General features: G+C 34.3%; 2 protein-coding genes across 2 annotated transcripts; one reads left to right on the plus strand and one right to left on the minus strand.

The window, feature by feature from the left end:
- Nucleotides 1-2,096: 2,096 nt before the first annotated feature.
- On the minus strand, nucleotides 2,097-7,579 carry MS3_00010853 (uncharacterized protein; the record flags this gene model as incomplete). The annotated part of the gene is made up of 11 exons (XM_051219260.1): nucleotides 2,097-2,234; nucleotides 2,286-2,411; nucleotides 2,593-2,741; nucleotides 4,057-4,125; nucleotides 5,008-5,054; nucleotides 5,546-5,559; nucleotides 5,751-5,815; nucleotides 6,212-6,253; nucleotides 7,034-7,123; nucleotides 7,419-7,488; nucleotides 7,544-7,579. Coding segments are annotated over 11 exons (846 nt in total), but the record flags the coding sequence as incomplete, so codon positions are not given.
- Nucleotides 7,580-9,904: 2,325 nt separating this feature from the next.
- On the plus strand, nucleotides 9,905-12,674 carry MS3_00010854 (uncharacterized protein; the record flags this gene model as incomplete). Its single annotated transcript, XM_051219261.1, has 4 exons — nucleotides 9,905-9,941; nucleotides 10,824-10,892; nucleotides 12,207-12,355; nucleotides 12,537-12,674. 4 exons carry the CDS (start codon nucleotides 9,905-9,907, stop codon nucleotides 12,672-12,674), a joined length of 393 nt encoding a protein of 130 aa, XP_051068593.1.
- Between the last annotated feature and the right edge of the window lie 735 nt (nucleotides 12,675-13,409).

A 13,409-nucleotide genomic window follows, 5' to 3' on the forward strand; every position in this document is an offset into this window, starting at 1 on the left:
AGCCGTGATTTTAGTTATTTTCATTGATCATAATTGCGGATGATGTAATCATTCAGGGTGAGATGCTTACCAACCAGTTTCATTCGATGAGAAAGTGCTCCTTCGCTCATCCTACGTCTTACATGAATGTCGAGGTATTCAACTGAAATCTGTTGTATGAGCTCTCCATTACAACTTAATACTGTTTCAAAGTAGTAGTCAAGAAGATGAGGTAAAAGACATGAAAATATTTCTCCCTCAACCGAACGTGATTACTTTATATATTAGGCTTTGTTCATCTCTACCAATTAGAGCTGTGTGAGTTGATAATCTTCATTTATTTATTCATTATTCACTTATAAGAGCCGAATTACGTCGAGTGACCAAACGTCAAGTCACAAATTACTACTCATCACAATATCACAAGCAAGATTTTTATTATTCTGTATGGCTGAATTCAACCAAATCCGTTTTTCCCATTTAATTTTCAATATAAAAATTGTCAGTAAACTATAGTTTTATGTTTTGTCTATTTCAGACTACGTATGGGCACACTTTATAAGTTATTTCAATTATTGTCGATAGTTCAATGAGATTTTCAATAATACAGAGGTATTTGATCAAAAGTAGAAGCGCCACTTTGAAAGAGTCCTCTTTCAAAATAATCTACACAGTCAAAGGAATCAGACCGAAGGGAAATAGAACCAAAATCTTATGCACTGATGTGCCATTGACAATTCCTCTTCTCATGCCCGAACTTTGCTTGCAAGTGCGATTCGCCAAATCTCCCATTCTCCTTTGACCATAATTCTTTTTACTAGCATGTTTTTGTAATGTTTTTTCTATTTTCCCTCTTTTTTAACTGGCTATTAACCTAAACAAAATTTTAGGTTATTTTTGTTTCACTAGACCAAAATAAGTGACAAACGTTGTCAAAGTTGACAAAGTTTATATTTTAGGATCCACAGACAAACATCTTTCAAATTATCTCCACAGCACAATTCAGAACAGTGAAGCAGAACATATTCAGTGACAACCGTGAATTTTGTGGGCTACGCAAAACTGCAATTGTTTGTGCAACGTTGGATACCTGTCGTTCAACTGTCAACTCAATATCGATATGATTTGTGAAGCTCAGAAAGACAACTTCATTTTAGGTCCTTTTGTGGAACAAGCTTTGACTGAAACTAATGGCCGTATATTGCTTCCGTCAACAATAAAAATTTGGAAAGAATCACAATCAGTCTAGATAACACCGAATTAACCATAGTTTGTCACTCATCATTAACGTAACAATGAATGATGAAATAACGAAGGATGAAAGTGATTAATCATGTTTTGATGACGTGTGTTCCGACATATAACTTCACAATAATGACCGTCCTATTTTCCAAATGATATTTTTCAGTGGAGAGACGTCATGACTATGAACATTCACAACAAACTGATTGTTGATTTCAATTGACACAAAATCACGTAAACAAAATACTACTAATTCAAGAATAAAATGTTCTCAAACTATGATAAAACGAGCCACTTTCTAAAGATGAAAACAACGAAGGGAATATCGAAAACTGTGTTCGGTATATAATGTCAAGTGTACACCAGTTATGACGTAAGCAAGCACGAAATGTACATTGTTCCGTGAAGAAAAGTTAAAACCAATAAAATGAATGAATGAATTCAGAACAGTTTATTAAAAACGAAAAAGAAAAACCTCGGTCAGAATATTCGAGTCTAGTTATGAGACTTTGTTTAGAGTCATTCACTGCTACTCCTTCTTTTATGCATATATTTCCAGGAAACATATCCGGTGCATGCAGTGATGTAGACGATCAGGGGAATTATCACAAACAGGTACCAAAACGGTTTGTTCTGTTTATTGTTATTGGTAGTCGTATTCTGAAGAAAAACAAAACAGTAGCACTTATAACTGAATACCAAATATTTACCGAGTATTCATCAGTTCCATTTGTAGTTTCCTTGAGGTTTCCACCAACCTGAACTTCAGTGATCCCCAATGTTGTTCCTTTGTGATTGATGGGTATCGACGTTGTCGAATCGATAACATCCGAGCTCTTATGAATAAAAAAAATGGAAGCATTCATCACCAAATATCAAAAATTTACCGAGTATTGATCAGTTTGTTTGGTAGTTTCATTGATGTTTCCACCAACCTGAACTTCAGTGATCCCCAATGTTGTTCCTTTGTGATTGATGGGTATCGACGTTGTCGAATCGATAACATCCGAGCTCTTATGAATAAAAAAAATGGAAGCATTCATCACCAAATATCAAAAATTTACCGAGTATTGATCAGTTTGTTTGGTAGTTTCATTGATGTTTCCACCAACCTGAACTTCAGTGATCCCCAATGTTGTTCCTTTGTGATTGATGGGTATCGACGTTGTCGAATCGATAACATCCGGGCTCTTATGAATAAAAAAACAGTAGCATTCATAACAAAACATGAAATATTTTTTATTAATTCATTTCACATTACTGTTAGTAAGGGTGATAGAAGGCAATTCGACAAACAGTAACAAAATGTGCATTTCACAATCATTCAGAACATCTGCCACTGATTTGACGATCAGCTAAACAAGCACATACCTTAAAATGACAATCATTCACTTTGAAGAAATGATGATCTCGATGATTTCTGTCAATGCACGTGTTCCATTTCTCACACCAAATACATATTACATTCGGTGTTGTTGCATTTAGACATCCTTCAGATGAATTGTGTATTGGACAAATTGCTGTAAAAGTAATAAGGTGATTTTATCGTTTGAATTTTTAAACAGAAGTAAAGAGAACTGCAATACATGAAACTATAACTCAATGACATGATAGTGATTTCAGTGTTAGGTGAGTATTTCATTCACTGGATATTTGTTATCACAATGCATAATACAATACTCCGCATACATTCAATTTCAACCATGTTTCACAACAGCATGTTGGATTGAATGAAACAAGTTTGAATGTCAAGTATGAACGATAAATTCCGACTAGAAAAGTATAGATATTTCGATGGCTTTTGACATACAGACACTTACGCCTAATGCTCTCACTGTGTTCAGGAGAGCCTTTTGCATATTATGTTTCGACAACGCGCAGTTTCTTTTCATGAAATCTGCTGTTCTTAAACAGAAAATTCATTTCTTCTATGGTAATTCACTCGAATAATAAATGAACATAGACATTGTTTTTCCAATTGTCATTGCCACTTTTTCCTGGAGAGATTTTAGTTGTTCTACAATGATGAAACCTATTGAAGCATGTGACCGCATTCTGGTCTGCGTGCTGTCAGTTAATGCAACAGACCAGTTGGATCAACGAAAATTCATCGATGACAAAGATAATATTTTATTCAATGGATATTGAAGGCTATTTGATTATTGGATAATGGAATGACTTTCAAAGTGGTGAAAATGTTATTACAGTAGCTTTACACATGGTAAACTGAAATCCGTTTTAAATTACTGAGTGTTCATATTCGTGAGAAAGAAATCAATTTCCTAATGTGAGGTACATCATCGATTCTGATATTGTCTATGATGAATTGTATTTTGTAAACGCCACATTTCTACATCTACATTTTATCAAATGAGAGTGACAAAGGAGAGATTTAGGAAAGTAGGCAACTGTTTTGAGGTAAATCGCAATGACATGGAGTGTTCTTGTGATTTCAATGACTCAGAAAAGTTTGATACGACATGTATCAAAGGAAAAAACACATGTTGGTTGATCAATCCACGATCAAAATACTATCATATTATCTTTTTCGAGATTATTATAGACACATTTATCGCTTTGTGAGCTCGTTTACAAGAAAAATTTATCACAGTAAAAATCCAATAACCGTTCAAAATTGGCGACGAATCATTCGTGATACATAAAAATGAATCTACTTGAATTTACTGATGGTAAGTGAAACGTCAATTGAGACGGATGCCTGGATGTCATTTAGTAGCCGACTGCAGTTACAAATGAAATTTCCAGTGTGCTCAATTTAAAAACATGGATTCAAGTGTGAAAATAGTAAATGATTATAAATAAGGTTTAACATACTGCCGATGACTTCGTACTCCACTAACGTGCCATTTTTGATCCATTTTCCAGGAACAGCTATCTCATGATCTGTATCATCATGTGTAAAAATCACACAGAAAAACACTTAAATTTACTTTGTTTTAATACCTCAAATGAAAAGCGGACAAATTAAGGAAATTGAAAATGTATCATCACCGATAGGGTGAGGGTTATTGTTCATCTACCATCCGCTAAATTATTGTATTTCATAGCCAAAAGTTTCAAAAGATACCTAACGAATAAATCATTGCAACAAACACAAAAATACTATTGCTTGCAATGCCTATGACGAAATACTACATCGAAGTAATCATTTCAGAAAGTGTATGAATCAATAAGAGACAGACGATAGAATCCAAACGAGCAATAGAGAAATGACAATTTTAATTAATTTTTACTGTTCCAGTAATGCACTTCAATCGAGCAACATATAACACTACACCAAAAATTTGGTGCATTTTCTCACACGCGATCATGAAACACCGTATTCCGATCATTCACTAACCTTGAAACTCAGCACCATCTTTCAACGACACATAGGACTGGGCATTGTGTGAATCAAATATTCGCTTCACATGCGGATTATTCATCACTTTCATATATAGAACACACTTCGTCATGCATTGAGTGGTGATATGAATGAGGACGGTAAGTGTGCGTGTCGTACTGTGAGTAATCGCGTGAAAAACAAGTCGATATTTTGTCTGCCTGATTTTGTCGTTCATATATCCCTGCCTCGATCAGTTTATCGATCTCCATAAGTATAAACCAGATCTAAATAACCGTCCACACATTTGCTATAAAAATATTCATACACCTTAGTTACTTTACTCCAGATAGCCAGCTAAACGAGCTTCAGCAAACACATGATCGATTATATACGTCACCGTACATCAAGCTATTTACATCGTTCTTTGAATATCTTCTTACCTGTTGCACAATGAAATTTTCCTCGGATTCCGAACATCTCATTTTCTCTAATTTTTTAGAATCTGAAAAACATGGAACGAGTATTTGTCAGCACACAAACTCGGATATCGAAACAAATTGATCAATAAAGAGATGGGTCTTCATTCAAATTATCTTAGCGACAATTACATGACGTATAACGATATTCTCATTTTTTTGAAAGTATGTTCCATCCGGTGTACATAGATATTCATAATCACGCTAGTTGTCAACTTCAGCCAAGTTTGACGACTTATCAGTCTACCATGAAATACGTTGACACACTGTGAGATGAAAACCTATGTCAACTGTGATGAAATGTTATTGTAAACAGCTTCAAGGAAGATGTGCTCAGAACGTTCAATAATGAATGTTCCGAAAAGCCGACCACCTGAAGATGAAATGCAGTCTGACAGAATACGACACATTACATACACGTTTCTGACATACAGTGGTTGGTACTACTCGACACGAACACATCACGTTTGCAACTGATATCATTTCGCTCATGAAAACTCACGTTTTTAACAAGTGCTAGAGTGATTTGTGTCATTTAAGGAATAATTTCATAGTGAAATAGTTTGTTGGCGCATCACAAAAGCTGATCCTTTTCTATCGTGTTCCGTGTAGCCTAATACATTCGACAGTAATAAAAACCATGAAATACCAGAATGATCTTAAGTAATCGAAACAAAACCATATGTTCATTCAATTTTGTAACTCACGTTCTCATAATAGATAGATATCTTCCCATTTGCATATATCAGATTAGTTACTATGGGTGTAATCTCTACAATTGAAAGACCAACGATAATAAGAATTTGAAAGATAGGCGTAACACAGCATACGCTCACTCACGAAGTGACCGAATTCGGTGGATATTTATTCAGTTGTGTCAAATGCTTTCTTCAGTTGGATTTACATTCAAAACATTGAAGTTAACTTCATGTGAATAAAACGAGCATGCATCCGTCCAAACTGGTGTTAAATGCCTAGATTCTGAATCTGTATTTTTATTATATTACTACCGGATTATTGAATGTGTGGTACTCCATAGTAATTCGCATGTACGCAAAATTTTCTAAACTATAACTCGAAACAATGGACTCCAAATATGTATGACATAAGTTGTGGAGTGTTTATTTAAAAACGCAACATGAAGATATGGATATGGATATTCATTTACCTTTATTCCGTTCAAGGGACCATCTGACAGCGAATAATCCATCTGAATTATTGAAAATAAAAATAAATAATGAAATATGCGTAACATGAAAATCCATCTGTTTTAATAAATGTACGTTTTAGCATGGACTACCCCTGCATACAAGTTATCAATTTCATTCTGAGATTTAAATTAAATGATGTTGTGCAATGCTCGATCATCGCTTATGAGGAAGGCTTAAGGATTATTGTCACTTCAACGACATGACGAACGGTTCAATCTCCCTAAGTGAGAAGAATAATACACTTCCGTAAATTTTCCATAAAAGATTTTGACTGAATAATTGTCTTTTGATATTTATTCGACTCTGGATTTTGTCAATCACCTATTCGTATAGCTGACCGAGATATGCGGATTCACACTAAATGTTCTGGGTGTTCTGATTTGAGATAAGAATCTTGTACTAGCCGACTGTTCACGTTCGTCCATTATTCCGCTGTTTCAGAAAGTGTTTGGATTCGAAGATCATAATCATATGAATATGATTATAGAGATACCGCTGAATATACGATGGTCGACAGACAGCGACTCAGGGACGTTAACCTTTAAGTAATCACGTAAGTGCTTCAAGTGTATTTTAAGGTAATAAATAAGGTTTGATAGATTGTCAGCTTCAATATTGCAACCTGGTTTAACTCAGAACATCGCTTATTGCTGCACGTTTATTCAGTTTGATTCACTTACTTCACTGCGAAATGTCAGGGCGGTGAGAATTCATATATGCAAAATGAATATGGGAACAATAAACACAACAAACTGCAACTGAATTATATAAAAACTCACTATTATGCAAAAGATGTGGTAAATATATTTCTCCTAAAACATTTGAGATTTGTCCTATTTCCTCATCGTCTTTATTTATTAATAAACGACCTATATTTTTTGTTAATGAAAACAAGCAATTTAATTGATGTTTTCACGCTGAATGAATAAAATATTTTGAAATAAACTGAAAATTTAAACGAATTGAATGGGCAGTATTTAATCAGCTATAAGGCGTCACATCATAGAAAATTTGAACAAGTAAGGATATCCAAAGAAGTTCGACAAGTTACTAGGAGGATGCAACTGAGTCATTGATGAAATTGAATGAATTTCGATCCATGGGAATAATTTGTGATCAAGAAAACTCAATGATGATTTTAGTTCGAAGAAAATTATGGATTACCTTCTGAATAAATATCAATTTCGCTGACTTGACTTCCGTAATACTTCAATGTGAATGCTGGTTCAATAGGCTAAAACGTGTGAATACATGGATAGGACCTCAATTACAAAATGTAATCAACTCACGAAAATCCAGTTGAATTTTTTAAATCTGTCATTCAGAACTGGATGAGGCTGATTGAGACTAATTGTCTGTGAGTATTGATAATGATGAGACTGTATATGCCGATTAGAATCTGACTGATTACATACATATCGATATGAATCATTCTCAAATATCACTTTTGTGTAGTTGTTCCAATCCGTGTGCTGACAGATTTCTTCGCAGTTACAGAACGTGGAAAAGAGTTTCAAAATCATCGAAATTCCTATCGACAGATCATATGCAGAATTGAATCTGAAATGGTTCAGGTGAAAAAAATAACGTTATCTCATAAAATCGAATTTCAACTTGTACAATACACCCAGTTAACTTGCGTGTTCAGCTAACACTCACCTGATCATCTTTTTCAAACTAATAAATGAAATTTTACTAAAAATTTTCTGATATATATAGATTTTTTGGGTGTTTGGCTGTCTGTTTCTGATTCGATTATTTAAAGTGACCATTAGGAAGGTCAAATTTCTCAAGAAACTATGTTCATTATGGTGGAATATCTGACCATTATTCAATATTCTTCTATCTATCTATTTAACATCTTAAAACACATTTCTAGCGCTTACGTGATTACTTAAAGGTTAACGTCCCTGAGTCGCTGTCTGTCGACCATCGTATATTCAGCGGTATCTCTATAATCATATTCATATGATTATGATCTTCGAATCCAAACACTTTCTGAAACAGCGGAATAATGGACGAACGTGAACAGTCGGCTAGTACAAGATTCTTATCTCAAATCAGAACACCCAGAACATTTAGTGTGAATCCGCATATCTCGGTCAGCTATACGAATAGGTGATTGACAAAATCCAGAGTCGAATAAATATCAAAAGACAATTATTCAGTCAAAATCTTTTATGGAAAATTTACGGAAGTGTATTATTCTTCTCACTTAGGGAGATTGAACCGTTCGTCATGTCGTTGAAGTGACAATAATCCTTAAGCCTTCCTCATAAGCGATGATCGAGCATTGCACAACATCATTTAATTTAAATCTCAGAATGAAATTGATAACTTGTATGCAGGGGTAGTCCATGCTAAAACGTACATTTATTAAAACAGATGGATTTTCATGTTACGCATATTTCATTATTTATTTTTATTTTCAATAATTCAGATGGATTATTCGCTGTCAGATGGTCCCTTGAACGGAATAAAGGTAAATGAATATCCATATCCATATCTTCATGTTGCGTTTTTAAATAAACACTCCACAACTTATGTCATACATATTTGGAGTCCATTGTTTCGAGTTATAGTTTAGAAAATTTTGCGTACATGCGAATTACTATGGAGTACCACACATTCAATAATCCGGTAGTAATATAATAAAAATACAGATTCAGAATCTAGGCATTTAACACCAGTTTGGACGGATGCATGCTCGTTTTATTCACATGAAGTTAACTTCAATGTTTTGAATGTAAATCCAACTGAAGAAAGCATTTGACACAACTGAATAAATATCCACCGAATTCGGTCACTTCGTGAGTGAGCGTATGCTGTGTTACGCCTATCTTTCAAATTCTTATTATCGTTGGTCTTTCAATTGTAGAGATTACACCCATAGTAACTAATCTGATATATGCAAATGGGAAGATATCTATCTATTATGAGAACGTGAGTTACAAAATTGAATGAACATATGGTTTTGTTTCGATTACTTAAGATCATTCTGGTATTTCATGGTTTTTATTACTGTCGAATGTATTAGGCTACACGGAACACGATAGAAAAGGATCAGCTTTTTGTGATGCGCCAACAAACTATTTCACTATGAAATTATTCCTTAAATGACACAAATCACTCTAGCACTTGTTAAAAACGTGAGTTTTCATGAGCGAAATGATATCAGTTGCAAACGTGATGTGTTCGTGTCGAGTAGTACCAACCACTGTATGTCAGAAACGTGTATGTAATGTGTCGTATTCTGTCAGACTGCATTTCATCTTCAGGTGGTCGGCTTTTCGGAACATTCATTATTGAACGTTCTGAGCACATCTTCCTTGAAGCTGTTTACAATAACATTTCATCACAGTTGACATAGGTTTTCATCTCACAGTGTGTCAACGTATTTCATGGTAGACTGATAAGTCGTCAAACTTGGCTGAAGTTGACAACTAGCGTGATTATGAATATCTATGTACACCGGATGGAACATACTTTCAAAAAAATGAGAATATCGTTATACGTCATGTAATTGTCGCTAAGATAATTTGAATGAAGACCCATCTCTTTATTGATCAATTTGTTTCGATATCCGAGTTTGTGTGCTGACAAATACTCGTTCCATGTTTTTCAGATTCTAAAAAATTAGAGAAAATGAGATGTTCGGAATCCGAGGAAAATTTCATTGTGCAACAGGTAAGAAGATATTCAAAGAACGATGTAAATAGCTTGATGTACGGTGACGTATATAATCGATCATGTGTTTGCTGAAGCTCGTTTAGCTGGCTATCTGGAGTAAAGTAACTAAGGTGTATGAATATTTTTATAGCAAATGTGTGGACGGTTATTTAGATCTGGTTTATACTTATGGAGATCGATAAACTGATCGAGGCAGGGATATATGAACGACAAAATCAGGCAGACAAAATATCGACTTGTTTTTCACGCGATTACTCACAGTACGACACGCACACTTACCGTCCTCATTCATATCACCACTCAATGCATGACGAAGTGTGTTCTATATATGAAAGTGATGAATAATCCGCATGTGAAGCGAATATTTGATTCACACAATGCCCAGTCCTATGTGTCGTTGAAAGATGGTGCTGAGTTTCAAGGTTAGTGAATGATCGGAATACGGTGTTTCATGATCGCGTGTGAGAAAATGCACCAAATTTTTGGTGTAGTGTTATATGTTGCTCGATTGAAGTGCATTACTGGAACAGTAAAAATTATTTAAAATTGTCATTTCTCTATTGCTCGTTTGGATTCTATCGTCTGTCTCTTATTGATTCATACACTTTCTGAAATGATTACTTCGATGTAGTATTTCGTCATAGGCATTGCAAGCAATAGTATTTTTGTGTTTGTTGCAATGATTTATTCGTTAGGTATCTTTTGAAACTTTTGGCTATGAAATACAATAATTTAGCGGATGGTAGATGAACAATAACCCTCACCCTATCGGTGATGATACATTTTCAATTTCCTTAATTTGTCCGCTTTTCATTTGAGGTATTAAAACAAAGTAAATTTAAGTGTTTTTCTGTGTGATTTTTACACATGATGATACAGATCATGAGATAGCTGTTCCTGGAAAATGGATCAAAAATGGCACGTTAGTGGAGTACGAAGTCATCGGCAGTATGTTAAACCTTATTTATAATCATTTACTATTTTCACACTTGAATCCATGTTTTTAAATTGAGCACACTGGAAATTTCATTTGTAACTGCAGTCGGCTACTAAATGACATCCAGGCATCCGTCTCAATTGACGTTTCACTTACCATCAGTAAATTCAAGTAGATTCATTTTTATGTATCACGAATGATTCGTCGCCAATTTTGAACGGTTATTGGATTTTTACTGTGATAAATTTTTCTTGTAAACGAGCTCACAAAGCGATAAATGTGTCTATAATAATCTCGAAAAAGATAATATGATAGTATTTTGATCGTGGATTGATCAACCAACATGTGTTTTTTCCTTTGATACATGTCGTATCAAACTTTTCTGAGTCATTGAAATCACAAGAACACTCCATGTCATTGCGATTTACCTCAAAACAGTTGCCTACTTTCCTAAATCTCTCCTTTGTCACTCTCATTTGATAAAATGTAGATGTAGAAATGTGGCGTTTACAAAATACAATTCATCATAGACAATATCAGAATCGATGATGTACCTCACATTAGGAAATTGATTTCTTTCTCACGAATATGAACACTCAGTAATTTAAAACGGATTTCAGTTTACCATGTGTAAAGCTACTGTAATAACATTTTCACCACTTTGAAAGTCATTCCATTATCCAATAATCAAATAGCCTTCAATATCCATTGAATAAAATATTATCTTTGTCATCGATGAATTTTCGTTGATCCAACTGGTCTGTTGCATTAACTGACAGCACGCAGACCAGAATGCGGTCACATGCTTCAATAGGTTTCATCATTGTAGAACAACTAAAATCTCTCCAGGAAAAAGTGGCAATGACAATTGGAAAACAATGTCTATGTTCATTTATTATTCGAGTGAATTACCATAGAAGAAATGAATTTTCTGTTTAAGAACAGCAGATTTCATGAAAAGAAACTGCGCGTTGTCGAAACATAATATGCAAAAGGCTCTCCTGAACACAGTGAGAGCATTAGGCGTAAGTGTCTGTATGTCAAAAGCCATCGAAATATCTATACTTTTCTAGTCGGAATTTATCGTTCATACTTGACATTCAAACTTGTTTCATTCAATCCAACATGCTGTTGTGAAACATGGTTGAAATTGAATGTATGCGGAGTATTGTATTATGCATTGTGATAACAAATATCCAGTGAATGAAATACTCACCTAACACTGAAATCACTATCATGTCATTGAGTTATAGTTTCATGTATTGCAGTTCTCTTTACTTCTGTTTAAAAATTCAAACGATAAAATCACCTTATTACTTTTACAGCAATTTGTCCAATACACAATTCATCTGAAGGATGTCTAAATGCAACAACACCGAATGTAATATGTATTTGGTGTGAGAAATGGAACACGTGCATTGACAGAAATCATCGAGATCATCATTTCTTCAAAGTGAATGATTGTCATTTTAAGGTATGTGCTTGTTTAGCTGATCGTCAAATCAGTGGCAGATGTTCTGAATGATTGTGAAATGCACATTTTGTTACTGTTTGTCGAATTGCCTTCTATCACCCTTACTAACAGTAATGTGAAATGAATTAATAAAAAATATTTCATGTTTTGTTATGAATGCTACTGTTTTTTTATTCATAAGAGCCCGGATGTTATCGATTCGACAACGTCGATACCCATCAATCACAAAGGAACAACATTGGGGATCACTGAAGTTCAGGTTGGTGGAAACATCAATGAAACTACCAAACAAACTGATCAATACTCGGTAAATATTTGATATTTAATAATGTATGCTACGAAAGTAAAGTAATAAGTATTTGGCAGAATTCTGTGAACGTAGTTCAGAACACATCGATATACTGTCAATATTACGTTCAATATACATTAAAGGCACAAATGATGATGAGCTTAATATTACCCGATAATTATTCATGGAGAATTTCTACAAACCTATGTCGATTGATTTGGCTAATTGGTGATAATCAGAGAGATATTGATGCATGATTTCAGATCCATAGTGAATATCACTGATTGTTCGTCGTTTCACTCGTTTGAATTTTGTCTTTTCCATTTTGGTCAAGTTGACACTCACTTTTTACATCCATGAATTAATCGAGACCACAATCGGATTGTCAACACAAATATGTGATTGAAGTTTTGCAGAAGATATGACTCTTATCAATGACATATGATCCTCTATGCACAGTATCTGTTTGACCGGAAAACGTCATGGACGTTTCTCGCCCTCTTTAAACCCTTTGATTCGAGGTTTGTACTCTGGCGATTCATTCACGATTATGTGTTTGGATATTCCACATAATCAGCACATCTTTTTCAGTTCCTCTAATCTAATTTGCGTTTTTCTATAAGAGAAATTTTTCGAAATGTAACATTAGTGAAAATAATAGTCTACATTATCTGAGAGCGTGATTTCTGTCTGTTGACCTAATTTCTTGTTTGTAGAAATATCAATGATCAGACATTTTTTTGTTTATCACCATATTTTTACCAA

Source organism: Schistosoma haematobium, chromosome 2 (assembly GCF_000699445.3).
Source record: "Schistosoma haematobium chromosome 2, whole genome shotgun sequence".
In the NCBI taxonomy this organism is placed as follows: Eukaryota; Metazoa; Platyhelminthes; class Trematoda; order Strigeidida; family Schistosomatidae; genus Schistosoma; species Schistosoma haematobium.